Below are 27835 nucleotides of genomic sequence, written 5' to 3'. Positions count from 1 at the left end.
TTACAGGTGTGAGCCACTGCGCCCGGTGGTAAGTATTCTTTTGTGAAGTGTGCTTTAGTTTTATATAAAAGTGTCTATGTACATATTATATCAAATGATAAATACATTTCTTCCTGTGTATTGCATTTAAAAAGTTTGAGAAAATAATTTGAGAGAGACTGTTGTGTTAGTCCAGAGAAGAGGTGCTGGGGCCCGGATTAGGACAGATGAGATGGAAATAAGGTACAGATTTCACATTTCAGAAAATAAATGTGCAGGACTTGTCAATTGATTACAGGTTAGCGAAGAAAGAAGATTAAGGTGTTTTTTGTAGGGGAAGGAGTGGATGACAAAGATAGGGAAGTAGTAGAAGACCTTTAAGAAATCAGAGGTTCTATTTCTCTTTATTTTGTTTTCTAAGGAGTTATTTTACTCTTTGATATACCAGATTGGCTATAAATACATTTTTAACATTCTTTTAAAAATTGTAAAAAACAGCAAACATATAGAAAAATGGATGAATCATAAATTGTAAAACATATACCCACCCCAACCCAGGAAAAGAAAATTGATTTCCAGCAACCAAGCGTCTTCATTTTCCTTCATAGTCTTGATCTCTCCCTCCCTCTAGTGGTAATCATAATAGCAGATTTTTTTTTTTCTAATTAACAAAATAGAATGTTTTGAATTCTGTTTTGAAAGTAAGTACTCTGAGAAAATAATAAGTGCATGAAGGTCTTTGTACAGGAAACCGTATGAACGTGAAATAATTTAGTTTTACTAAAAGGTTGTACCACAATATTATATTAAAACTGAATAGGAGAAAAAAATCAATTTCCTATCATCAATATTCTATTCACAACCGTTTTATTTTTATTACCTTCTACTTCTCCTAAACATATTTTACAGTTGCAATCATACATATAATTTTATATTCTTTTTTTCACTAGCCCTTTATAAACATTTTCCCATGTTTGAATGGTATTGACTATAATTTTTGATAGTCACAAACCTAATATTTGATGATCATGTTAAACATAATGTGACTTAGTTATTATTTATTATTTTTTAAATTTTTACTTTTTTTTTTAAGAGATGGGGTCTCATACTGTCATCCAGGCTAGAGTGCAGTGATGCTGTCATAGCTCACTGCAGCCTTGTACTCCTGAGCTCACGCGATCCCTTCTACATCAGCGTCCAGAGTACCTGAGACTAAAGGTGCATGCCTGCCTAGTTTTTAAATTTTTTGTAGTGATGTGGTCTTGCTGTGTTACCAGGCTGGTCTTAAACTCCTGGCCTCAAGTGATCCTCTTGCCTCAGCCTCCCAAAGTGCTGGGATTACAGGTGTGAGCCACTGTGCCTTGTATCAGTGTTTTGCCTCTTTTTGAATTTTATTTAATGGCGTCATATGAAATATGTGTTTTTTTAAAATTTTGGTTTGGCGTATGCCCAGATTTTGAGAGATTTATTCATGTGTATATAGTTGTAGTTCTTTTCCATGACTGACTAGCATTCCATTTTAAGAATATACCTGAATTTATATGTCTCCTACTGTTAATGGACACGTGGGTTGTTTTCATGTTTTGGCTATCATAAATTATGCTTCTTACAATTATACTTTTTTTGAACACGAATATCCATTTCTGTTAAGTGGATACCTAGAAGTAGAATTTCTGAGTCATCTAGTTGTGTATTTTCAGCTTTGTTGGACACTTTCAGTTTTCTGAAGTGATTGTCCCGGTTTATATTCCTAACAGCATTATGTGAGAGTTTCAGTTATGGTATATCTTTACCAATAATTGCTATTGTCTGTCTTTATTTTTTTCTTTCACCACGTTGGCCAGGCTGGTCTTGAACTCCTGGCCTCAAGCAATCCACCCGCCTTGGCCTCCCAAAGTGCTGGGATTACAGGCGCGAGCCACCACACCCGGCCTGTTCTTTTCTTTTGGTCTGTTTTGTCCGTTACTGTAGCAGTACCACTCTGTGTGGATTACTCTCAGTCATTGCTACAGGACTTGGTATTTGATGTAGTTATTATAGGCTTTGGTGTAGGACTCCAGCTTTGTTTGTTTTTAAGATTGCCGTGACTATTCTTGACTTTTTAAGTTGCCATATAAGTTGTAGACTCAATTTTGGGATTCCCACAAAAGAAACTGGATAGGATTTTGATTATATTTTGTGGAGTCAGTAGATAAATTTGGGGAGAAGTGAATTCTTTTAACTATTGAATCTTAAAATAAATTTTTAATTTCTCTCAAACTTTTGAAGTTTTCACTGTCGCGATCTCACGTGTTTTATTTGATTTATCCCTAGGTATTGACGCTTTTTGATATTATTGTAAAGGGTATCATTTAAAAAATTACTTTATTGTTGGTATATAGGATTATAATTAATTGTTGTATACTGAATTTTTTTCACACACTCTAAAGGTTTTTATGTAGATTATTTTGCATTTCCTCTATCTATAATCTGAAAATAATACATATTGCTGTCTCCCCTTCTGTCTTTTTGTCTTACTGCACTAGTAAGGACCTCTCTAACACACTTGAAAAAGAAGATAAAAGGTGATAGTGGTCATTTTTATTTCCCAATCTTAAGGAGAACATTTTCAATAATTTATTGTTAGGTATGATCTATGCTATAGATTTTCTTTAATGACTCTACCAGATTAAGCAAGTTTCTTTTTATTCTTAGTTTGTTAAATATTTTCATCATGAATGATGAATTTGGCCAAATGTTTTTTCTGCATTTCATGATGATTATAAGATTTTTCTTAATTTTTCTCTTATTGAGGTGAATTACTTTGATTGAAAAAAATTTGAATGCTAAGTAACCTTTGCATTCCTGGAGAAAACCCTATTTGGTTGTATATATTCTCTTTTTTATTATTGTATCAATTGCTAATATTTAGATTAGGATTTTTGCAGCTCTGCTTATGAAAGAGATTGGTTTGTAATTTTCCTTTCTTATAATGTCCTTGACAAATTTTGGTACCAAGTTCGGAGGTGTTTCTTCTTTTTCTATTTTTGGAAGAGTTGCTTTTAATAATACATGTTTAAGGTCTGTAGTGAAGTTCATTTCTTTATCATTTGTGTCGCTTTATTGTCTTCATACATTTTGCTAAGAAGTTATCAACTGTATTAATCTTTTCAAAGAACAATTTTTGTTTGTTTTGAGGCTGGGTCTCACTCTGTTGCCCAGGATTGAGTGCAGTGGTGCGATCATGGCCCACTACAGCCTCGACCATGTGCTCGCCCCATGCCCGGCTAATTTTTGTATTTATTTATTTATTTATTTGTAGAGATGGGATTTCATCATGTTGCCCAGGCTGGTCTTGAACTCCTGAGTTCAAGTAATCTGCTCACCTTGGCCTCCCAAAGTGTTGGGATTACAGGCATGAGCCATCACATCTGGCCCAAATAACAATTTTTGACTGTTGAGTTTTTCTATTTTATTGATAGTTTTGTCCTTCATTATTTCCTTCCTAATCCTTTTTTGAAGGTTGATTGGCTGTTATTTTTCTAGCTTCTTGAGCTGGAAGCACTAATTTTTTGCCTTTTAAATTTCTATTATTCATTCCATGTCTTTGTGAGTATCCACAAGTCTTGACATGTGTTGGAAAAGGCGGTCTCATGCACACAGCCTTTCCACCCCTTCTCACCAAATAAAAATGGGCCTTGGGCCTGAAACACTTTCTTACCAAGAGATAGAGTCCTCACAGCCTGTGCTGGACCTGTCACTCTGTGTGAAATATTTTTCCCTGTTTTACACTCAGTGTGTCCTCCTTTGCTCTGCTTCAGCATGTGTGTCATATGTCACCTGGCTCACCTACAGTATCTCCCCATTGGGAAGGGGATGGAAGGACGGGGTTGGTCTGCCGTAGCCCAAGAGGGGTGTGTGTAGACCAGTTGTTGGCATCAGCTGCTGGGAGGAACTTGCTCACCATGGGATACCGACACCTATTACTGAAGCTGATCTTGCTTTGTCTCCTCTCTGTGTAAGTAAAGCGTTGTTCCATGCAGTGCTTGACTGTGCATCGTGTTTTCTTTGGTGATTATGATACCAAGATACAATGAACAGAAGTTCTAAGACTTCTACTCCGGGTATTAGGTGACAGATACCACTTGCTTGACAATATGTGTTTATTATCATTCAGTTCAAAATGTTTTCTAATTGCCATTGTGGTGGTTTTTTCTTTATCTCACTCATTTTACATATGTATTTGATTCATTTCCAATGAGTTGATGCATATTTTTTTAAAAAAATTGTTATAAAAACATAAAAATTTATCTTAACCGGTTTTATTGGGTGTGTGTGTTATTGCTATCTAGCTCATATTCACTGTAGTTTGAGATGATACTCTAAGTGATTTTCATCCTTTGATATTTGTTGAGGCTTGCTTTATAATGAAGCCCATAGTCAGTTTTGGTAATGTTTTGTGTAGTCTTGAAAAGAATGTGTGTTCTTGGCCGGGCACAGCCCAGCACTTTGGGAGCCTGAGGTGGGCAGACTGTTTGATTCCAGGAATTCAAGATTAGTCTGGCCAACTCTGTCTCTACAAAAAAATGCAAAAAGTTAGTGGTGATGCATGCCTTAGTCCCAGCTACTCGGGTGGCTGAGGTGGGAGGATTGCTTCAGCCTGGGAGGTTGAGGCTGCAGTGAGCTGTGATTGTGTCACTGCACTGCAGCCTGGGTGAACAGAGTGGGACCCTCTCTCAAAAAAAGGTAAGAAAAAGAATATTCTGTTGTTGAGTGTAGTGTTCTGTGTATGTCAGTTAAGTTGAATTTTTAATTTTGTTGTTTAGAGCTCTTAATACATAATGATTTTTCTCTGCTAAAAAAAAAATGAGGTCTTGGAAAAAAATAGTGTCATCTATAAGCATTAAAAAAATTAAAAATGAGGTCTTGAATGGTGTGCTCAAATTTCCAACATTTATTATGGGATTTGTTTAATTCTGTAAGTTTTTGCTCTATATCTTTTGAAGCTGTATTGTTGGATGCATGCACATTTAGAATTTTTATATCTTCTTGGTGGATCAATCCCTTAGTCATTATAAAATGTCCCTCCTTATCTTTAGTAATATTTCATTAAGGTCTATTTTATTTGATATGAGATAGCTACCTCAGCTTTCTTCTCTATGTCTTTTGTAAGCAGCATATAGAGTTGTCCTTTCATATCCATGGCTTCTGCATCCATGGATTCAAGCAACTGCAGATTGAAAGTATTAAGAGAAAAAAAAGATGGTTGTTTCTGTACTGAACACGTGCAGATATTTTTTCTTGTCATTATTCCTTAATACAGTATAACAACTATTTACATAACATCTACATTGTATTAGGTATTATAAGTAATCTATGATGATTTAAAGTATATGGCAGAATATAAATAGGTTATGTGCAAATACTACATCATTCTATATAACAGGCTTTCAGAACGTGTAAAATAATATGAACAAACAAATTTAAAACAAAATATAACAGGCTTGAGCATTTGTAGATTTTGGCATTGTTGCGGGGGTGGGATCCTGGACCGAATCCCCCTCGGATACCAAGGGGTTACAGTGGGGCCATTTGCAGATCCTCTAGAGTGCTCTCTCCTGTCTGTCTCCCTGTCTTTCCTCTTTAATACTCTGTCCTGCATACTCTAGCTGTTTTGATATCCTCCGATGCTCAGTTTATCTCAATTAATGAAGTCCACACAAGCTCCATCTGGATTCTCTTTCCCTTTGCTGGGACCTGAGAATTCTCTCAAGACATTAAGCCGGGGCAGTCATAGAGTTCACGTTGTTTGTTTCCCATCTCTCAGGGGTCACTGTTCTCTCTAAAGTCCATTGTCTTAAAAATTGTCATTTCATATGTTTTGTCTGGTTTTTATTTGTGGGAGAGGGGTTGTTTCAAGTAAAAGGGTAAAATCCTGTCCCCATTACTTTGCCTTGGCCAAGAGTGAAAGTGGCCCATTAGATGATTTTTATCAGTGATTTTCAACCTTTTCTACAGGGTTAGAATTCTTTGTTCAAGTAAAATCTTATCCCCAAGTGTCATGTATATGTGAAATAAATGAGGGCAAGATGGTGGTAGTGTAGTATATGTGCACATGTGCCTTTGTATGTGTTGGGGATATAGCAGAGCTTTTTTGCTCACTTGGATTCCTATTCCCATTCCTTTGGGCTTTATAGCCCAATTTGAAAGTCACTAATATAGAGAGTACAAATAGGTATATTAAAAAGTAAGCAAATGAGAAAATAAGCGAGTTATTAGTTACAGAGGAAACAAACTATCCAGGAAAGGAAATTTACAGTATATCTCATTTTGGGGTTTGGAAGGATGTGTACAAAATAGTGTAATTGAAGATTGATAAAATAAAAAATCTTATATACTTATATTGGGTAAAGGAAGATAGGAGAAGTGACAGAGCGAGAGAGAGAGAGTGTTTATGTGTGAAGGAAATAAGAAAGCTCAGTCTTATAAGAAGTCTCAGATAATGTGTAGACTTTACAGAAAAGCAGTTTAAGAATGGTATTTAAAAATAAGGAATTAAATAGCATGAGAGTTGAAAGGTAGTTTAGGGGGAGTTCTACTGTTGATTGATAAAAATAAAAATTACAAAAAAAAGCATATGGTAGGTTTGGAAGTGGAAATAATTGAATACAAAATTCTCTTGCAAGAAATTTGGCAGAGAAGGGAAGGAGAAAGAAGTTGGCCTCTAGAAGTGGGTGGGGTACATGGCCACATAATCTGTTTTTCCATCTCAAAACACTTGGACCTTTTAACTTTTTTCCTCCTTTTTAACCTGTCTTTAAGGTGGGTTTTTTTTTTTTTTTTTTGAGACGGAGTCTCGCTTTGTCTCCCAGGCTGGAGTGCAGTGGAGCGATCTTGGCTCACCGCAACCTTTGCCTCCAGGATTTAAGTGATTCTCCTGCCTCAGCCTCCCTAGTAGCTGGAATTACAGGCATGCAACACCACACCCAGCTAATTTTTGTATTTTTAGTAGAGACAGTGTTTCACCATATTGACCAGGCTGGTCTCGAACTCCTGACCTCAAGTGATCCGCCTGCTTCGGCCTCCCAAAGTGCTGGGATCACAGGCATGAGCCATCATGCTTGGCCTGTCTTTAAGTTTTATCATTTATTTGTTTTGGAATCTGCTAGCAAGTGAATCTTACATACTTGTGCTATATTATATTATATAATTCTCTAATAGAGGCTGTAGGATTTCTCATTGATGCTTTTATGTTTTGTAATTCTGTAATAGAAGCTCTAGAGTTCCTCACTTATGGTTTGATTAGTTGTATCATGCAAGTTAAAAACTACAATTTTGTAACATACCCAAATTGAGAGAATAAAATATTCATATATTATCCAGAATCCATATTTGCTTCATTTTTTAACCCCTTTAAAGTATTTTAAAGCAAATCTCAGTCAGACCTTGTCATTGTCTTTGTGTATTTCAGTATAAATTTGTAAACATAAAAAGTTATTTTTTTTGCATGATCACAGCACCATTATAACACTGAGCAAAATTAGCAGTAATGTCTAAGTACTGTTTAATAGCCAGTTCATAATAAAATTTTACCTCAAAAAGTATTTTTATACGTATTTGTTTGAGTTAGGAAACAAACTAGATCCATGCGTTTGTATGTTTCATAAGCCTCTTTAAACTAGACTGTATGCTATTGACTATTTATTGGTGGGGCGTTTGTGTAGAAAGACCTACATTCTGGATTTGTATATTTTTTGTTGTTCTTCTTTGTAGTGTTTTTTAATTTTTAATTAATTTATTTTTTTAGAGAAGTGGGGTTTTACCACGTTGGCCAGGGTTGTCTTGAACTCCTGACCCCAAGTGATCCTCCTGGCTCCCAAAGGGTTGGGATTATAGGCATGAGCCACCGTGGCCAGCCATGTGGTGTTTCTTTAACCCCTATGTTTTCTTAAGAATAGGAAGATCTGGCTAGGCGCTGTGGCTCACACATGTAATCCTAGCACTTTGGGAGGCCGAGGCGGGTGGATCACCTGAGATCAGGAGCTCTAGACCAGCCTGGCCAACATGGCGAAACCCCGTCTCTACTAAAAATACAAAAATTAACCAGACATAGTGGCAGGCACCTGTAATCCCAGCTACTTGGGAGGCTGAGGCAGGAGAGTCACTTGAACCTGGGGGGCGGAGGTTGCAGTGAGCCGAGATCGTGCCACTTCACTCCAACCTGGGCAAAAGACTGAGACTCTGTCAAAAAAAAAAAAAAAAAAAAAAAAAAAACAGGAAGATCTAGAACCTTGATTAGATTTCACATCATGGGTAGTGCAGTGTATTTCATATTGCATCACATCAGAAGGTATAACATTTCAGGTTGTTTCGTGAAATCAGGAGGTGACAGATGACTCCTACCGTTATAAAATTACCTATCAATCTTTCACCTAATGGTTTTATTCATTGAAGATTGTTTCCTGAATACTTTTTCTGTTGTATCCTCCACATTTGTCAATGGGAATTCTTTGGTAGATAACTTTCTCTCATTAATTAGATCGGTTTGGGTATTATGAAATATGGTTTGTAGAAAATGTAGGATAAATGCTTAATTCTATTTTAATTGCCAATTTTCAGAGTAACAGTGATAACTTCATCAATATTAAGCAATTAAAAAGTAGACCCTTGGGTTGTTGGAATTTGTTAAAGGGTAAGTTTAAATTGTATTTTTAACCAATATAGATGTTGTTTTTAAAAATTATGTGATGAGGTAAGGCAGAGAACAAATTGAGAATCCATTATTAATTTCCGTAGTATTTAAAAGCTGTTAATATTTAAACTAAAGATTAGAAGTGATTAGTAGCTAAATTTACTAGCTTAGTAGTATACATTTTAGGGATTAAAGTTTAACAAGATATAATTCGTCATGCAAAACCAAACGCATATAGGGTAGTACTAACTTGAGAGAGTAACGTTGAATGGCATTTCTAACTAAATTGAAAGCCTTTTTTTTTTTTTTTAAGATGTGAAAGAGAATTTGCCCAGAAATGATATTTAACATTTAGCTATTTGGATTTAAGCTACTTTTAGAGACATATTGAAATTGTTGTTTTTAAATATTGTTTTAACATATATTTTAGTCTTAATTATTATTTTATAATTTCATCATTACTTTGCTGTTTTTTATTGAAATTTAAATGTATCACTGGCTACATTTACGAGCTTACTGTGTGCCAAGCACTGTTCTAAGTACTTTTATGTGTATTAACTTACTAATCTTCAGAACAATGCAAGAAGTAGATTCTAATATACTGATTTTATATATGAGATAGAGAGATGCAGAGGGTTAGTGACTTGCCTAAGGTTACTCGGTTTGTATGTAGCAGAGCTGGGATTCAAACTCAAACTCTGGCTCTGTAGCTCATCCTCTCAGCTACTGCTATCTGAAATACTTGACAAATAGTGCAGGATAAACCCCATTAAAAGGAGCTCACTAAGATTTATATTTTGTCTCTACTGAGGTGGAATTTTATATTTCTAGTATATATTTAATATAGTATACATAGCTAGAGTGTGTATAGTGTATTTTAATAGTATATTTTAGATGGTTCAGCACATTGAGTTACTTGTGGTTTATGTATGAGGTGGGAACAATGCAAAGGTAAGAAGTATTACCTGTATATCTTTAAACTGAAGTCATTGTTCTCCAGCCAGAGACCAGTAGAAACTCACCTGTAGCTGAAGAAGTTGGGTTTATTACTCACTGCAGTAAGGGAAAACTACATTGAGCATGGTGGGGATTTGTCTGGTGATTTGGGGGAGGGTTCGAGGTAACGGTATTCTCTGGATTGGATGGTGTCAGGAAGGAGGTGGAACAAATCTATGACTTACGGGTATCTTAATCGTACCTAGAACGCTGAAGAAATGAAGCAGGCCCAAAGTTTGACTGGAAAAGAGCAGCAGTCACTCATATTAGCCAGGATAAGGAGGTATTTGGTAATTTTTGTCATTTGGACAAAGTTCCTATTTTTTTCTACCTTCAGACATGATTACAGAGTGGTTTTGTTGTTTTCTTGATCCATTATGATCGCAGAGTAACCCTATCTAATGTTGAATGTTGATGTTCTGTAAAACAGTTTATGTTCAGCATGACTTCAAGGCCTAGTGGGTGCCAGGCCGTTGTTTTGCTACTAATTTTTCTACTAGTAAACCGGGTTCATTGCTGTAAAAATACAAGTTAGTAAACATACCTAAGTCAAAAGAAAAAAGGTTAAATTACTTATGGAGAAACAAGAAAATAAAGAAACAAGATTTAAACTACCTAGTATCTTTGTAGACAAATATTTATACATAAAATATTTTGATAAATGTGAGATTATATTATTCACATATCTTTTTATTCTAGCGGTTTCTTTCCAATTATGTAGCTGTTGTGCAATACAGGAAGTTAGGGCTAGGGTCATTGGAGTTGTGACACTGTGTCTTCTTCATAAATGTTTAATTAGTGTTCAGTAATCTGTATTGAGTAATCATATCTGTCTCTAGCCCTTAAATGCACACATCTTTTTATGTTTGTACAAATAAATGTATAATATAGCATGGTCAATTTAGGGATAATAAGAGAATGCAATTTTTATAAGCTAGATGAAGACATTAATGTTGGTAACTATACGAGTTCTAGTGTTTAAGTATTAAGTACCTACTGTTTGCTGTGAAGATTCAGAAAATGGAGATGATGATTTCTGGAGTTTGAGGAGCCTAGAGTTTCTTTCATTATAAGCATTTCAGAATGTTAAAGGTGTCTCAATCTTTATTACCGTATTTGAAATATTTTATCTATGACATATGAAGAAGTTACAGAACAGCATGTGTGAATTGATAGTGGCATTGTGATAAGAAATAACATGTTTTTCAATGCAGATTTTAATAAAATTATGATTATGATAAAAAATAGTCATTTTAAGTATATATTCTTCCTGACAGTGTCTTTCATACAGTCTTTTTGAAATCTAGGTGGAAGGCAACACTAGTATGCACATTTTTAAAAAATGGGGATATTCAAAATAAGTCCCTTTATACTAGTTCATGAAGTTTTACTGCATTATGTGAATAAAGGTAACAGCTAAGCCCTATATATAATAAAAACCATTATATAAACACTGGTTACTTGTATATTATTAATAGTTTTAGTAAATACTTTCACATCTTTTTTCATATGTCATTTAATATCATATCAATCTAATTGAGATAGAAATATTTACCCTCTTTCTTAAGCGTTAGTTAAATGTATATACATACTTTTAAAACTTCTGTTCTTTTTTTCTATTCTTGCCCCATTGACATGAAAAAAATGTTCTGAATTCTTGCTTTCGCTTTTCTCTTTTCTTCCTTTGTTCCACTTGGGAGCCTTCAAAAGTTCTGAATTATAATAGAAGTGAAGTGTTAGTTCTAGTGTCAGATTAATACAGAGGAAAATGAAAATTACAATTTTTAATAGACTTTTATAACTAGTATTGCTAATTACCTGTTTCCTTTTGAAATACACCATCTGTGCTCAAATCTAAAAAATGATTTGAAGTACTTGACTTAAAGGTCTTGACAAGCCCCAAAAGTCTCATTTAAAAAATACCATAGAAATCTCTACTTACCTCTTTTTTCTTCCTGTAAGGTTGCGTTTTTGTTTGTAGCCATAGTGGTTAAATTATAATAGTCAAAACTGTTATACTCTGAGTGTATAACACAATGTTTAATGCATGTTTTGTTAGATAATCTTTAAAATTAATATATAAAATTGAGTTTTTAGTAAGTTGGAGATTTGCCATAATGTAAATTATGGTAGATTATATTTGTATATTTATTAACAAATCTATGAATGTTGTTAAGGACTTCTATAAGTAATGAACCATACTAGGAATAGGGCAGTGTTCCCATTCTCAGAGACTTTCCAATCTGTTGGACATAGGAGAGATTCCCTGTATGTGTACATTCCCTGTATGTGTACACACACACATAAACACACACAAATGTGCAAAGATTGTGATACAAGGCAGACTGTGAGAAATGGCAGGTATCAAGAAAGTTATATAGAAATATTGAAGACAGAATGTATAATTAACACTTTGGATCAAGGAAGGCATGTTATATGAATTAAGGGCAACATGTTAACATTAGTGGTCCTCTTTGTTTAAATATAGAATTAAAATTATAGATGTTAGATAAAATTGTATTCAAAGATGGTTCTTTTATGTGAACAAGTTGGTGTTTTCTTTAATTAGTATTTAACTCATGATTTTCAATTTATCTCCTGTTCTCTAAAGATAGATAATTGCTGTTTTTCCCATTTTTAAAAAAAATTTTTGGCAGCTCTTCACAGATGGAATCACAAATAAACTTATTGGCTGTTACGTGGGAAACACCTTGGAGGATGTAGTCCTGGTGAGAATTTATGGCAATAAGACTGAGTTATTAGTCGATCGAGATGAGGAAGTAAAGAGTTTTCGAGTGTTGCAGGCTCATGGGTGTGCACCACAACTCTACTGTACCTTCAATAATGGACTATGCTATGAATTTATACAAGGAGAAGCGCTGGATCCAAAGCACGTCTGCAACCCAGCCATTTTCAGGTACATTTTCTTTTCTGAATTTTTCCTTTTGAAAAATGTGGGCATTTAAGTGCATTAAGGAAATATTTTTTAAAATTGCCTTGTCTTTGTTTGAGCAACTATTTGGTTAACTTAGAAACTTTCTTTAGCTAGGGTTTTTGTTTTTGTTCTTGTTTTCCCTAAAAAGATAGAAGTAAATTTCTTTATATTTGCAGTTTATCATCGTTGACTCTTTGCAAAGGAAAAACTACAAGAGGTTTTGGATTAACCGGCTGCAGAGAGTCAAGGCTTCTGCTTAGTTTTTTCTAGTTAGTGTTTGAGTTGAAGTGTTATACATTTCTTACTGCCAATTGCTTATTACTTAATTGTTCATATTTTCAGAGTTCTTGCCTATTAAAATTTTATTAATTTGGTTAACAATTCTTTGTTCTTTATGTTGTTCATTATTTAATTTAATATATTATGTTTTCTATAAAGAATAATGTCATATATGCTTGATCGTTTTTCCAAAATTGCCAGCTTTAAAAATTCTCTTTCTGCTCTTGAAAACTCTAGAAAATGGTCTGGATTTGAAAACAGCATTCATAGGTTAGACCAGCAGTTTGCAACCATTTTGGTCTCAAGACCTCTTTATAGCTCTTTGGGCTCTTTGTTTTAATATTTGATTAATGTTTATCAATATTTACCATATTAGATATTAAAACAAATTTTTTAGAATACAAGAATATCAAGTACATGTCCTGTTAGCTATCATTGTGATGAAATTATCACATATCATGTAACCTCTTGAAAGGTACACTGTACACTTATGAAAGAGTGAGAGTGAGAAAGGTAAATAACATCTTGTGAAAACAGTTTCAACTTTACAAAGCTCCTGAAAGGATTTCGGATGGCCAGGGGCTCCCTGGATCATAGGTTAAGAATTGCTAAGTTAATACACTGACAAAAATGGAATGTACCAGTAACACTTACCTATTGTAAACCTGTATCAAATAATATATTAAAATATTTTGTCATAGAAATCTGTTCAAACCCTAGTTTTTAGCCATCACATATATTTTCTTCTTTTACATGAGTCTAGTCTTTAGATGTATTAAAAGATTCTGATTAATACATTTGTGTTTACTGTGTGTCAATTGTTTTGTGGTCTTTAGGCTTGCATGTATTTATAAATCCTCAATCTTGTTCACAATGGTTGACAAATACCTATATAACAGCATTAAAAATTAATAGATGCATAAATTAGATCCCCCCCAAAGCGGGTTTTGTATATATACAAAAACATATTTCATGAAGTTCCTAGAGAAGGGCCACATGAGTTTCCTTGTAACTAAAGCAGAGAGTAAAACATGATTGATCTATTTCAGTAGCCTCAAATAGAAAAAGTAAAATAATTATAGTTTTTGATCAAGAACAGTGAAGGTTTGTCAAGGCTGACTTTGGTATTTGATACAATGTTATAAACATGTTTTCAGTAAAAATATCCTTTTCTATACTTTTTGGTTAGATCTACTTACTTATTATTTCTTTCCAAAATGCTAAAGCCTTTGTTTATTTTTTCTCTACTTAGATCTTTTTAAAAATATATTTTTTATTGATATATCATAGTTGTACATATTTTTGTGGTACATGTGATATTTTGATACATGTATACACTGTATAATGATCAAGTTAGAGTAATTGGTGTATCTATCATCTCAGACATTTTTCTTTGTGTTGGGACATTACAGTTCTTCTTTTCTAGCTATTTTGAAATATACAATAAATTATTGTTAACTATAATTTCCTTGCTGTATTATTGAATGCTAGAACTTATTCCTTTGATTTAACTGTACGTTCATACCCATTAACCAACTTCTTTTCATCACCCCCCTTCCTAGATTTACTCAGAATATGTATAAGTGATACTAATGTAGGCATATACACATTTCATAAAAACAATATACTGTGTTAGAAACCAAACATCAATACTCTGAATTCTTTGACAGCTGGCTTGTAATAAGTGATACATTGAATTGCCCCACAATTTTGCAGAGGAGAAGCAGAGTGGAGGCTGAGAAAGTAAGCAAAAGAAGATGACACTGAAGAACCCTGTATGATAGGATATTGTTGGCATTATGAATAGTAACATTTGCTATTTAATTTGTTTCGCTGTTAAATTTATTTCAGATTGTATTCTAATTCCTATGGCATTTCTTATTGTTAAGCAGGTCTTAGTCACTATAAAACAGAAAATATGAAAAGAAAAGCTAAGGGAGGGAAAGGCAAGTTTTGATTAACAAAACATCTGAATTACACATGATTTTAAATAGGAGTGTGGTTTTATTGTTTTCAAATATGTACAGTGAAATACTTCTAAAATACCAAGTAAGCAAATCAGTAGACCATGGTCTGGAGCCCCAAGAAGAGGTTAAAGATGTAAATTTGGGATGATGTGCTTATTTAGCCCCTTTTAAATGAATTTTATATTCTGTGGTTAAAAAGAATCTTTGATTTGTTAATTTAATAGGGACTTACTGACAATTTGGGGTTAGTTGTCACATTTTGATTAATCCTTATGAGCTTTAATGTTTGAATATAATCATAAACTTTTAAGACACTATTGATTGTTAGGTCAGCCTAATAATATGCATGCAGTGATCTGGACTGATTGATCAGTAAATGTTGATGAGCGCTTTAGATCAAAGTCCACAATACTTTCTTGAATTGGCTCATTCAACCATAGCTGTATGCTTATATTATGATTATGACGAAGGTATCTCATTTGAATGTAAAAGGCTTATGTTTATGTTTGGACTAGTCTGGGGGAGGAAGAAGAATCTAAACTGTCCTTGCTGTCTTAGTAATTTACAGTTTGTGACACAGTAACCTTGGGGGAAAAATGACCTAAATATTGTACAAAGAAGAACAGAAAAGGCTTTCAGAGAAAGTACAGGTAGTTGATTTTGGGCATACATAGGAAATTAGTATGTTTCACTGTGATCACATTTGAACTGAACTTTGAAGGACAAGATAGCCTGTAGGAGGTGAGGAATGGTATAGGTAAAGACAATGAGCTATAGTGCCTGACAGGTAATTCCACTTATGGAAATTTATCATTCTCTGTTTTATTTGAGCTTTTCTGTAGCAATCAGTTATTACGGACACCTTCAGAAAATTTTTTAAAATTCAAAAGTGTTTAGAAATTTTTTCAAATTTCTTATCAGATATTTCTTAGAAATTTGCCTCTTGTCAAGAACGTGGCTGAAGTTTAATGACAAACCATCCAGTAACAGACATAATGGAAGAAATGCAGTTTCAAATCAATTGTTGCAAGTTTATCAAAGAGCATACTGAGGGTACTGTAGTGGAACTGGCACCTTGTGGGTTGTGTGCATGTACAATTGGTAGTGTTTTCTTTTGGAAATCAAAAGGACAATATATAATAACTCAAAAGAAAGTTATATGCTGTATTTCTGGCAGCAACAATTAGAAGTCTCTTATATTCAGATATAACTAAGGTACCTCAGCACAAAGGAGAATTATGCTACTGTTGAAATGTAACTTTTTGACTACTGTCTAATACATGCAAAATGGCTGATGCAGGGCAACAGGAAAAAATCAGCTTAAAAAATAGCTTAACTGTGGCTACAATTAGTCAGTAATTTGCTCATGCAAAAACTCAAAAGGGGATATATAAAAATGAAATACTATGGGATGGTAAGATTAAAGATTATTTTTCGTTTCAAAATATTTTTGTTATTGTTAGAATACATTTAATTTTTTAAAAGCTTTCAAGAGAAGTAACAATTAGTGTTAGTGAATATTTGAGGAGTTCTCTGAAGCCTTGAGGGTTTGAAACATTTGGCTTTAACGAGTATGGAATTTTAAAGCAGCGTTTGACTTGATGTTACTGTAGTAAAACCTCGCTTACTGAGACAAGGTAGGAGAAGGACTAATATATGATAGTGAAAATCAGATATCTTTTAAATGATTTTTAATTACCTTCTTGTATATACAAAACATAAATTAATGGTTATTATTAAATAATGCTAAGTTATCTGAATGAAGAGATTTTCCTTTTAAAGATTTTAGTTTTTTAGTGCATTTTTGATTCACAGCAAAATTGAGGGGAAGGTACAGAGATTTCCCAGATCCCCTCCTTCCTCCACAGACAACCTCCCCCATTATCAGTATCAGAGTGGTATTTTTGTTATAATACATAAACCTATATTGACGCACCATTATCACCCAAAGTCCACAGTTTACATTAGCGTACACTCTTGGTGATGTACATTCTGTGGGTTTGGGCAAATATATAATGCATGTATCCACTGTTGGTAGTATCATACAGAGGAGTTTCACTGCTCTAAAAAAATCCTCTGTGCTCTGCCTATTCATCCCTCTTTTCCCCTTAACCAGTGGCAACCACTGATCTTTTTACTGCTTCCACAGTTTTGCCTTTTTCAGAATGTCATATATTTGGAGTCATTTAATTAAGTAGCCTTGTTAGATTGGCTTCTTTGACTTAGTAATATGCATTTGTTTCTTCCATGTCTTTTTATGGCTTATTGGCAGATTTCTTTTTAGGGTGCTGAATAATGTTTCATTGGATATGCACCAAATCTATTTTGTTCATTCAACTACTGAAGGACATTTTGGTTGCTTCCAAGTTTTAGCAATTATGAATTAAGCTGCTATAAGAATCCCTGTGCAGATTTTAATGTAGACATACAAATTTTTAACTCCTTTGGGTAAATGCATGCTTGTCCTTTGGGACGAGCATGATTGCTGGATTGTATGGTAAGAGTATATTTAGTTTTGTAATAAACCACCGAACTGTTTCCCAGAATGGCTGTGCCATTTTACATTTCCACTAGCAATGAATGAGAGTTGCTGTTGCTCCACATCTTCAGCAGCATTTGGTGTTGTAAGTGTTTTGGATTTTGGCCCTTCTAATAGATATATAGTGGTATCTTATTGTTTTTGTTTGCATTTCCCTGATATGTGATATGGAATATCTTTTCATATGCTTATTTACTCATCTGTGTATCTTTGATGAAATGTCTGATAAGGTATTTGGTCCATTTTTAAATTGGGTTGTTTGTGTTCTTATTGCTGAATTTTAAGAGCTATTTGTGTATTTTGGATAATAATCCATTATTGGATATGGGTTTTGCAAATATTTTCTTCCAATCTGTGCTTTATCTTTTTATTCTCTTGACAGTGTCTTTTGCAGAGTAGAAAGTTTTAATTTTAATGAAGTCCAGCTTATCTGTTCGTCCTTTCATGGATCATGCCTTTGGTGTCATTTTTAAAAAGTAATTGCCAAATCCAGGGTCATCTCCATTTTCTCCTATGTTATCTTCTCATGGAGTTTTAGTTTTGGATTTTACATTTAGGTCTGTAATCCATTTTGACAGAATTTTAATGAAGAGTGTAAGGTCTATGTCTAGATTCATGTTTTTGCACGTGAAGGTCCAGTTGTTCAGCACAATTTATTGAAAAGTCTATCTTTTCTCCATTATATTTCCTATGCTCCTTTTCAAAAATCAGTTGACTGTATTTATGTGGGTCTATTTCTGGGTTCTCTATTCTGTTTCTTCATCTGTTTGTCTAATCTTTTGCAGATATCACACTACCTTAATTGCTATAGCTTTATGGTAAGTCTTGAAATCAGGTAGTGTTAGTCCTCCAACTTGTTCTTCTCTTTCAGTATTGTGTTGGCTATTCTGGGCCTTTTGCTTCTCCTTATAAACTTTAGTTTTTACATTTTAAAATGGACTTTTTAAGAATTTATTTTTAATTGACAAATAATTGTGTGTATTTGGGATACAGTATACATGTAAACTTTAGAATCAGTTTTTCAGTATCACAAAATAACTTGCTGGGATTTTGATAGGAATTGCACTGAATCTGTATATCAAATTGGGAAGAACTGACATCTTGGCAGTATTGAGTCTTTTTATCTGTGAACATGGAATATCTCTTATTTAGTTATTTGGTTTCTTTTATCAGAGTTTTATAGTCTTCCTCATATAAATCTTGTACATAGTTTGTTAGATTTATACCTAAGTATTGTATTTTTGGGGGTGCTACTGTAAAAGGAGTGCATTTTATTTTCAATTTTCACTTATTCATTACTGGTATGTAGGAAAGCAATTGACTTTCATATTTTTTTAATCCTGCAAGCTTGCTATAATTGCTTATTCCGCGAGGTTTTTTTGGTCCACTCTTTTGGATTTTCTCCATAGAAAATCATGTTATCTGCGAACAAAGACAGTTTTTTTTTTCTTACCTCTTATTTTTTTTCTTGTCTTAACGTGTTAGGTAGGACTTTCAGTACAGTGTTAAAAAGGATTGGTGAAAAGTGATGTTCTTTCTTTATTCCTGATCTTAGTGGGAAATCTTCAAATTACGTGTCATTAAGTAGGGTGTTAGCTGTAGTTTTTTTGTAGATATTCTTTGTCAGATTGAAGATACTCTCTCTTTATTCCCAGTTTGCTGAGTTTTTATGATAATGAGTGCTAGATTTTGCAAAATGCTTTTTCTGCACATGTCGATAGGTTCATGTGATTTTTCTTTTTTAGTCTGTTAATGTAATGGATTACATTAATGAATTTTCAAATATTGAACCAGCCTTGTATACCTGAGATAATCCCACTTGGTCACAGTGTATAATTTCTTTTTATATATTGTTGGATTTGATTTGCTTATGTTTTGTGTCAGCAAATATATTATATAAAAAAATAAACATTTAAAAATAATCTTTTAAATAAATAGGAAATATAAAAATGTAGCATTTTCTGTTGTATATAATATTTGCTAATAGAAAACAATTGAGGTATACTTGATTAAAGTGTTTTTAAGAACTCTTCTTTTTCAATGAGCATTTTATTTAGTTAATAAAAATTTGATTTGTTTATAGTTGTTCTGAAAAAATTTGATTATGGCAAATGCTACATAAAATTTACCATTGAAGCAGCATTTTTATCTGGGGTAGTACCTGAGGTTGGTTGTTCCACAACTACAGAAAACTAGGATGCAGACAACCAGAGTGAGGTTAAGAGTGGAAGTTTAATAGGCAAAAGAAAGAGAAGAGCTCTCTGTGCAGAGAGGGGTCCCAGAGAAAATGGGTTGCCAGTTCTGTGGTGTAATGTACAGGGTTTTATAGATTAACTTGAGGAGACAGTGTTTGATTTGCAGAGGGCACGGAAGATTGGTCGGACCAGGCGTGCCTTTTGCATAAAGCGTGTAGAAGCTGGTGGCCCCACTTTAATCTTTTATTATGCAGATGGTTCTCTACTTGGCCAGTGCCATGTTGCCTGCCTCTTTTACTAGACACATGGTGACAAAGAAAAGGGAAGATGAAGGCTCCGTTGTGAACATACCTGGCTTCCAGGTAGCCCTTTTCTACTGGCACAGCTGCTGGCATTCACTCATGCAAGCTTCTAGCTTGCTTATCTATGTCTGCAGCTTGAATTTTCAGGCTGCTCTTTGTTAGAAGTGATTTGGGGGCTGCTTTCTATTAAAAGGGAGTCCTTACCGAGAACTCCTTTACCCTCACTATCTGCCTAAATCATTTCTTTCTGGCTCCAGTTGTCACCATCTTAACCATTTTTTAAAAAGTACAGCTCAATAGTGTTATTGCATTCACATGGTTGTGCAACTAATTTCCTAAAATATTTTTTTTTTATCTTGTAAAACTACAATTCTATCCTTTTTTTTTTTTTTTTTTGAGACAGAGTCTCATCATGTCGCCCAGCCTGGTGTGCAGTGGTGCAATCTTGACTCACTGCAATCTCTGCCTCCCAGGTTCAAGCGATTCTCCTGCATCAGCCTCTCGAGTAGCTGGGACTATAGGTGCCCACCACCTCGCCCTGCCGATTTTTGTATTTTTTAGTAGAGACGGGTTTCACCATGTTGGCCAGGCTGGTCTCGAACTCCAGACCTCAGGTGATCTGCCCACCTAGGCCTCCCAAAGTGCTGGGATTACAGGCGTGAACCACCACGCCTGGCCAATTCTATGCTTTTTAAACAACAAATCTTCCTTCCTTCCTCCAGCCCCTGGCAACCATCATCTACTTTCTATCCCTAGGAATTTGACTACTTAGGTACATCATGTTAGTGGAATCATGTAATGTTTGTCTTTTTGTGACTGGCTTATTTCACTTAGCATGAACACTTCAAGGTTCATTTATGTTGTATAGCATGTGTCAGAATTTTCTTTTTCTTTCAAGGCTTAATAATATTCCTTTGTATTTATATACTACGTTTTGTTTGTTCATCCATGGATGTATACTTGGGCAATAGTCACTTTTGGCTATTGTGAATAATGTTGCTGTGAACATGGATATGTAAATATGTTTTTGATACCCTTCTTTCAGTTCTTTTGGATGAATGCCCAGAAGTGGAATTGCTAGATCATAATGGTAATTCTGGTTTTAATTATTTGAGGAACCACCATACTGTTTTCTGTAATAGCTGCACCATTTTATATTCCCATCAACAGTGCACAAGGGCACCAATTTCTTTACATTCTTACCAATAGTTATTTTATTTTTGTAGTAACCATTCTAATGGATATGAGGTGGTATCACATTTTGCTTTTGATTTGCGTTTGCCTAATGAGTAGTAATGTTGAACATATGCTTATTGACCATTTGTTTACTTTTTCTAGAGAAACACCTATTCAAGTCCTTTGCCTATTTTCTCATGGGGTTGTAATTTTTTGTTGTTGAGTTGTGGGAGTTTGTTATATGTTCTGAATATTAACTCCTTGTTAAATATATGATTTCCAAATATTTTATCTCATTCTGCAGGTTGCTTTTTCAGTCTGTTGATTGTGTCCTTTGGTGCGTAGTTTTTAATTTTGATGCGGTAGAGTTTATTTTTACTTTTGTTGCCTGTGCTTTTGGTGTCATATCCAACCAAGTGTCCAGTGTGATGAAGGTTTCCCCCTATGTTTTCTCATGAGAGTTTTAATAGTTTTAGTTCTTACATTTAGATCTTTGGTCCATCTTGAGTTAGTTTTCATATATGGTGTAAGGAAAGGGTCCAGCTTCATTCTTTTGGATGTGGATATCTAGTTTTCCCAGTACATTTTGTTGTCCTTTCCTCATTGTTCTTCTCTTCCCATTGTTGTCCTTTACTCATTTAAGGTTCTTGGCACCCTTGTTGAATACTGTTTGTATAATTGTGGGTTTGTTTTTGGGTTCTCTGCTCTATTCCATTTATCTATATGTTTTTCTTTGTGACAGCACCATAATGTTTTGATTACAGTAGCTTTGTGTAATAAGTTTTGAAATCAGGAAGTGAAAGACTTCCAACTTTACTCTTCTTTTTCAATGTTATTTTAGCTACTCGGGTCCCTTGAGAGTCCATGAATTTTAGGATAGCTTTTTCTTTTTCTGCAAAAATTGCCTTTGGGATTTTGGTAGGGATTGCACTGAATCTGTGGATCACTTTTGGTGGTATTGACATATTAACAATATTGTTTTCCAATCCATGAACATGGGGTGTCTGTTTGTTTGTGTATTTAATTTTTTTCAGCAGTGTTTTATTATTTTCAGTTTACAAGTCTTTCACCTCCTCAATTATGGTTATTCCTGAGTATTTCTTTTCGATACTATCGTAAATGGAATTGTTTTCTTAATTTCCTTTCTAGATTGTTCATTGTTAGTGTAAAAGTGCAACTGATTTTTGCGTGTTGATTTTCTGTTCTGCAACTTTGCTGAATTCGAGTTTTAGTAAAAACTGTAAATTTTCTTAAAATCATTCTTTACAAATTTCATGCTTTGTTCAGTCCTTATTTATCAAAAATTTTAGATGAGTATGGAACTTGTGATTAGGCCATAGTTAATTTTTTAAATCTCTTCACAGAGCCTAGTTTTTAAGTATATAGGTGGCTGCCATGGTTACAATTGAAGTGTACTTATTTCCATGAGAAGATTTGTGTTGTAAATCAACTTCCTTCCTTTCTGCTATGATCTGAATATTTGTGTTCCCTCAAAAACCTTTTGTTGAGACCTGATTCCAGTGAAATAGTATTAAGAGGTGTGTCCCTTTGGCAGTATTAGTCATGGGGTGGAGCTCTCATGAATGGCATTAATGCCCTTATAAAAGAGGCCCAAAGAAATTTGCTTGCCCCTTCTACTATGTGAAAATGCAGCAAGAAGGTGCCATCTGTAAGGAACAGAACTATGAGAAAGAAGTTTATGTCATTTATAAGCTACCTTGTTTATGGCATTTTTGTTAAAGCAGCCTGAAAGGACTAAGACACTTTACATGTTAATTTTGTTATATAAAAGATAAAAAAGACCAGTAATTCTGAGACCTGTAGATACTGGCTTGAATTCTGGAGTGTGAGAAGAAGATGATGTGGCTTTATATAGGCAGTATTTCAAATGGATGCTCATTTGGTTTTTGTATAAGAAAACATTACTTTTGTTACAATTATTAGTACATGAGATTATTAAAAATCCAAAATAGATTTTAATCCACCTGACAATAAACCTAATAGTGGAAGACTTCTCTGGTCTTATGGTGAATTTCTAAATGTATTCCAGGTCTGTTGCTAAGATAACTGACTCTAATTTAGAATATACCTGTTAAGTACCTCCTCTAAGTTCTGACCACAAGAACAGATCAAAGAATAAGACATAGTCTTTGTCCCTTGAAGGATATCTTAGTGGTTGTATTTATCAATTGTATTAATAAAGCAATCTTTATTATTATTATTGCTATTCTATTTTGAATTGTATAGGAAGATGCTGACTAACATTTTAACAACAATATATCATCTTATGTGGCAGATGTTTTAAAATTATATAAAAGTAATTCTCATTTTAGCTGTAATTTTAGAAATTTGTTCAAAGGAATAATTGTATTTGATACATTTTTAATAAAAATCACTATAGTTGGAAAAATTTTACCTCTGTCACTCCATGACTTGTGTGCATTTAATCTTTCTATTGTAACTTGTAGGAAGTTTTGTTTTTGAAACGTAGTTTCACTCTTGTTACCCAGGTTGGAGTACAATAGTGAGATCTCAGCTCACTGAACCTCCCCCTTGGGTTCAAGCAATTCTCCTGCCTCAGCCTCTCTAGTAGCTGGGATTACAGGTGCCTGCCACCACATCTGGCTAATTTTTTCTATTTTTAGTAGAGATGGGGTTTCACCATGTTGGCCAGGCTGGTCTCGAACTCCTTACCTCAGGTGATTCACTCACCTTGGCCTCCCAAAGTGTTGGGATTACAGGCGTGAGCCACCGCGCCCGGCCAACTTGTAGGAAGTTAGTGTGAAATGGCAAGTTAGTCTATAGGATATTTGGGGTTTGTTTTGTTTTTTTGTTTTTTTGTTTTTTTTTTGAGACGGAGTCTCGCTCTTGTTGCCTAGGCTGGAGTGCAGTGGCATGATATCAGCTCACTGCAACCTCCGCTGCCTGGGTTCAAGCAATTCTTCTGCCTCAGCCTCCTGAGCAGCTGGGATTACAGGCATGTATCACCACACCAGGCTACTTTTTGTACTTTTAGTAGAGACACGGTTTTGCCATGTTGGCCAGGCTGGTCTTGAACTCCTGACCTCAGGTGATCTGCCTGCCTCGGCCTCCCAAAGTGCTGGGATTACAGGCATGAGCCACCATGCCCAGCCTATAGGATATTTGTATATGAATCTGTATGTGAAGTTCATATTGTCATTATTGAATTTTAAAGTTTAAATAGATCAAATTTTTTGTAGATGTTAATTTTTTTTCCTGGTGTTTGGGGACATATGACATTAGATCTGAAAGATAACTTCAAAGCTATATAACAGGCCGAATATTTTGCTTTCCTTGTAAGGAACCCAAAAACCAGATGAATTATTTGTTTAAGTTCACAATGCAAATACAGTGGCAAAGTCACAATGAAAACCCAACTAATTTTGTGCAGCGTTATAGGGGTGTTCTATAGTGATACAACTTGGCCTTTGCATCACATTATCGGTTCAAATCCTAGCTTAGCTCGTTAGCTACCTTCTTGCTAGAAAAGGCAAGACTTTCAAAATTAGTTAATGCTTTCTCTTCTAGCAGCTATTGATGTTCAATAAATTTCATTAACCTGTAAATGCCCCTTGGAGTTGTGGCCATACTGTTTTATTCATTTTTTAAGTATTTACAGTAGAATTGTCATTTCAGTTACTATAAGCTGAGTAACTGGACAGCTTCTAAGATTACATTTTTTTAATACACAGAAAATTCAGGTAATTTAAAAACTGCTTTAGATTCATCTTGAAATATATATTTGCTCTGGAATGACCATATTGCAGCATGATTCTCATGAACTTCAAAATACTTTATTTAAAAAACAACTTGAGGCAGCAAAAGTATTATAGTTGTCTGACTTTATCCGTGTGATGTGCAGGGCCTCCTTGTCTTCTGATCTCAGTAAACTTACACTGATTGTTTCAGATCAGAAGAGCAGAAACGGCTTAGTTCTAAAGAGACTGTTTGGAAAACATTTCCAAATAACTGCAGCACTTGGATGACTACTTCCCTGAGTTTTGCTTATTCACTGAAAGCAGAACTACTGTGCCGAGCCCTCCAGTGACATGGGCCTTCTGCTCTCCCAGACATTTGCCTCTCTTCACACCTGTTTCTGAATCCAGCATGGAGCAGACGAGAAGTCATGGAGTTCTGACAGTTCCAGCACGTGTGTCCCCTTTGCAAAGGGGAAAATTACGTTTTGTAAGAGACCCCAAATCAGGGTCTCTTATAAACCCTGGGGTAAAACTATTAGAAATGATATTATTTTTCATTTATTTTAAAAAAACCACAGCAAATAAAATCTGTTAGAGTTAAATATCTGTGACGCCCTCCTAAATCATCTGTTTCATTTCAGTAAATATTTCTAAGATATAATATTCTGTTGACATAGATCGCCCCTTGTGTTTCATGTAACACAGATTGTATCTTTCTTCAAGCTTTTTGTTTCCTCCTCTTCTCTGAAGTTTTAAAACCAGTTTTAACTGGCTTACAGTGTGTGTGTGTCTGTGTGTGCATGCGTGTACATGCATGCATTTGCACTTTCCTTTGTTTTGATTTTATCACCACCTGGCCTTTCCATCAAGTTGCCTGGTGCTTAAGTACCACAGTTCATTTGGGCTTAGCTTTCTGTGTATATATGAGACTAACATAAAAATAGATTTGTTTTCTGTATTCTTGTGGACATGAGTGTATGGTCTTAGGGAAGGTCATTCAAAATGATTTAGTTTATAAAAATAAATGTTTATTTACTCATTTGTTTGAGAGGTATGAACCAAAGTACACATATATAAAAAGGTTATGGATTTTAATATTTTAATGTATTAGATTAAAGATGAGGCTAATACTGTTGCTTGAGGATGATAATTTGACAATTTACAGTGGCATAAAGGAGAAAGAATTTATTGGTACTTGTAATTGAGAATACTGAGTTCAAACATGGGGTAAATCCAGGGACTGTAACAATGTCATTAGGAATATCACTTTATTCTGTTTATTCTTTTACCTTTTTTTTTTTTCTCACAAACTTTCCTTAGGACTATCCATAATGATAATCAGTAGGTTTCTCTAACCGGTTTAACCACCCCAGGGGGAAAATTTTCCTAATTTTCTAATAGCTTCAAACAAAGTTGATAGTTTCAACAAAATTAGGATTAAGTCTCTGGCTTAGCTTGGGTAATATGTGCTGAACCAGTCACTGTGGCCTGAATGAGAGAATGCTCTGAGCAAGTCAGGGTCATATGTTCACTTACTACTGAAGTGAGTGATGCACATGGGATGCAGTTAGGATTGAGATCAGCTCTGTAGTAATGACATGAACTAAAAGTAAGAGGGATAGAAGTTTCTCCAAAAGAAAATAAGGACTCTTTAGTTACTAGGAATGAGATAAAAACAAGAATATTCACAATAGTATAGAAACGTAATAATAAAAATGTGTTATTTAATGATTGATACAATACTAGATTCTCTGTGGGCCTTACTTAAGTGGTTTTCAAATGTTTTTGCATATTAAAATCACTTGGGAAGGTTTTAAATATCTCAGTGTCCTGGCTGCACACCAGGCCAGTTAAATCAGAATTTCGTTAGTACCTAAGCCTGTGTAATTTGTTTTGAAGTTCCTTAGGAAAATCATGCTAACAAGAACTAGGTAGACAGATCTGGTAGAGTCAAGGTTCAAAAAGAGGGATTTCAGGGGACAGAGAAGTTCACATGGGAGAAGCAGGATCCAATGGAGAGAACAGAGGGGCCTCAAAGAAAGAGGGAAAGAAGGACCTCCAGCCTAGGAGGTACCTTTCAAAAGAAGCGTGGGACTCCAATCTAGTTTCAGAGAGTACACTCAAAATCTTAAGTATCAGAATTCTTGCCAGCTTCAGTGGATGTTCAGTGGTTCAGGAATCTGACTCACCAGTGGATCCCCATTAATCAGTCAGAAGTGAATTCAAAGGTGCAAACATAGGGTCCTGAGTCCAGTGATGAATCTGATTCTGAGTCACAGCACCATAACTGTTAAAGAAAAAATTATTCAGTGATACTTGTGAAAGCATGATAAGGCTGACTTTCTTCAGAATCATTGAGATATAGGTATAGGGACCACAGCAGTGGGATTTTGGAATTGGAGAAGAGAGACTGGGCCCAACTCCAAATACAGCATGGGCAAGTGGGAATGTATACCCAAGGAGCAGGGTCGGGGTTGGCGGATGGAAAATTAAGAGTAACGTCAGAGTAAGGGGTTTCTGGGTAAAACAACCTAATGATTCTTGCTGAAGATGGCCCGAGTAATCAGAGTAATTAATTTGGGGAATGGTGAAGGATAAGGAACCTGATCAGATATCAAGGGTGGGGATACTCTTGCTAAACTGACTCAGTAGGGTTCTTGCTAAAACTGGTTTTTACAAGAGAGAGCACAGGTAGGTCTACAAGAAGATTCAGGAGACTGACTAAAGTTTCATCAAGAATCTTTGTCAGGAGACATGACCTTTATGATACTTAAGTTTTTCTTTTTATGCGGTTTTGTTTTAAACAGGCTAATAGCTCGTCAGCTTGCTAAAATCCATGCTATTCATGCACACAATGGCTGGATCCCCAAATCTAATCTTTGGCTAAAGATGGGAAAGTATTTCTCTCTCATTCCCACAGGATTTGCAGATGAAGACATTAATAAAAGGTAAAATTATTTTTACATTTGAAATTATGTTTTACATTGCTTTGCTCTATGATAGGGTTTCAAAGGTAATTGTAAAGTTTCATTGTATAAAATCTGGTTTTCTTTCTTTGCATTGAAGTAAAATAAGCA

General features: G+C 34.7%; 1 protein-coding gene across 2 annotated transcripts in view; it reads left to right on the top strand.

Moving 5' to 3' along the window:
* Positions 1–27835, top strand: part of ETNK1 (ethanolamine kinase 1) — a 65725-nt gene that overhangs the window by 6289 nt on the left and 31601 nt on the right. The window contains exons 2-3 of one of the 2 annotated variants that reach the window (XM_004052863.5): positions 12304–12563; positions 27566–27706. In XM_004052863.5, the coding sequence (XP_004052911.2) occupies positions 12304–12563; positions 27566–27706 (401 nt within the window). Of the gene's footprint in view, positions 1–12303; positions 12564–12757; positions 14325–27565; positions 27707–27835 lie in introns of those variants that run through there. The other variant, XM_004052864.5, reaches the window with a different exon arrangement.

Source organism: Gorilla gorilla, chromosome 10, assembly GCF_029281585.2.
Source record: "Gorilla gorilla gorilla isolate KB3781 chromosome 10, NHGRI_mGorGor1-v2.1_pri, whole genome shotgun sequence".
Taxonomy (NCBI): domain Eukaryota; kingdom Metazoa; phylum Chordata; class Mammalia; order Primates; family Hominidae; genus Gorilla; species Gorilla gorilla.
This window is presented reverse-complemented; position numbering and strand designations above follow the sequence as displayed.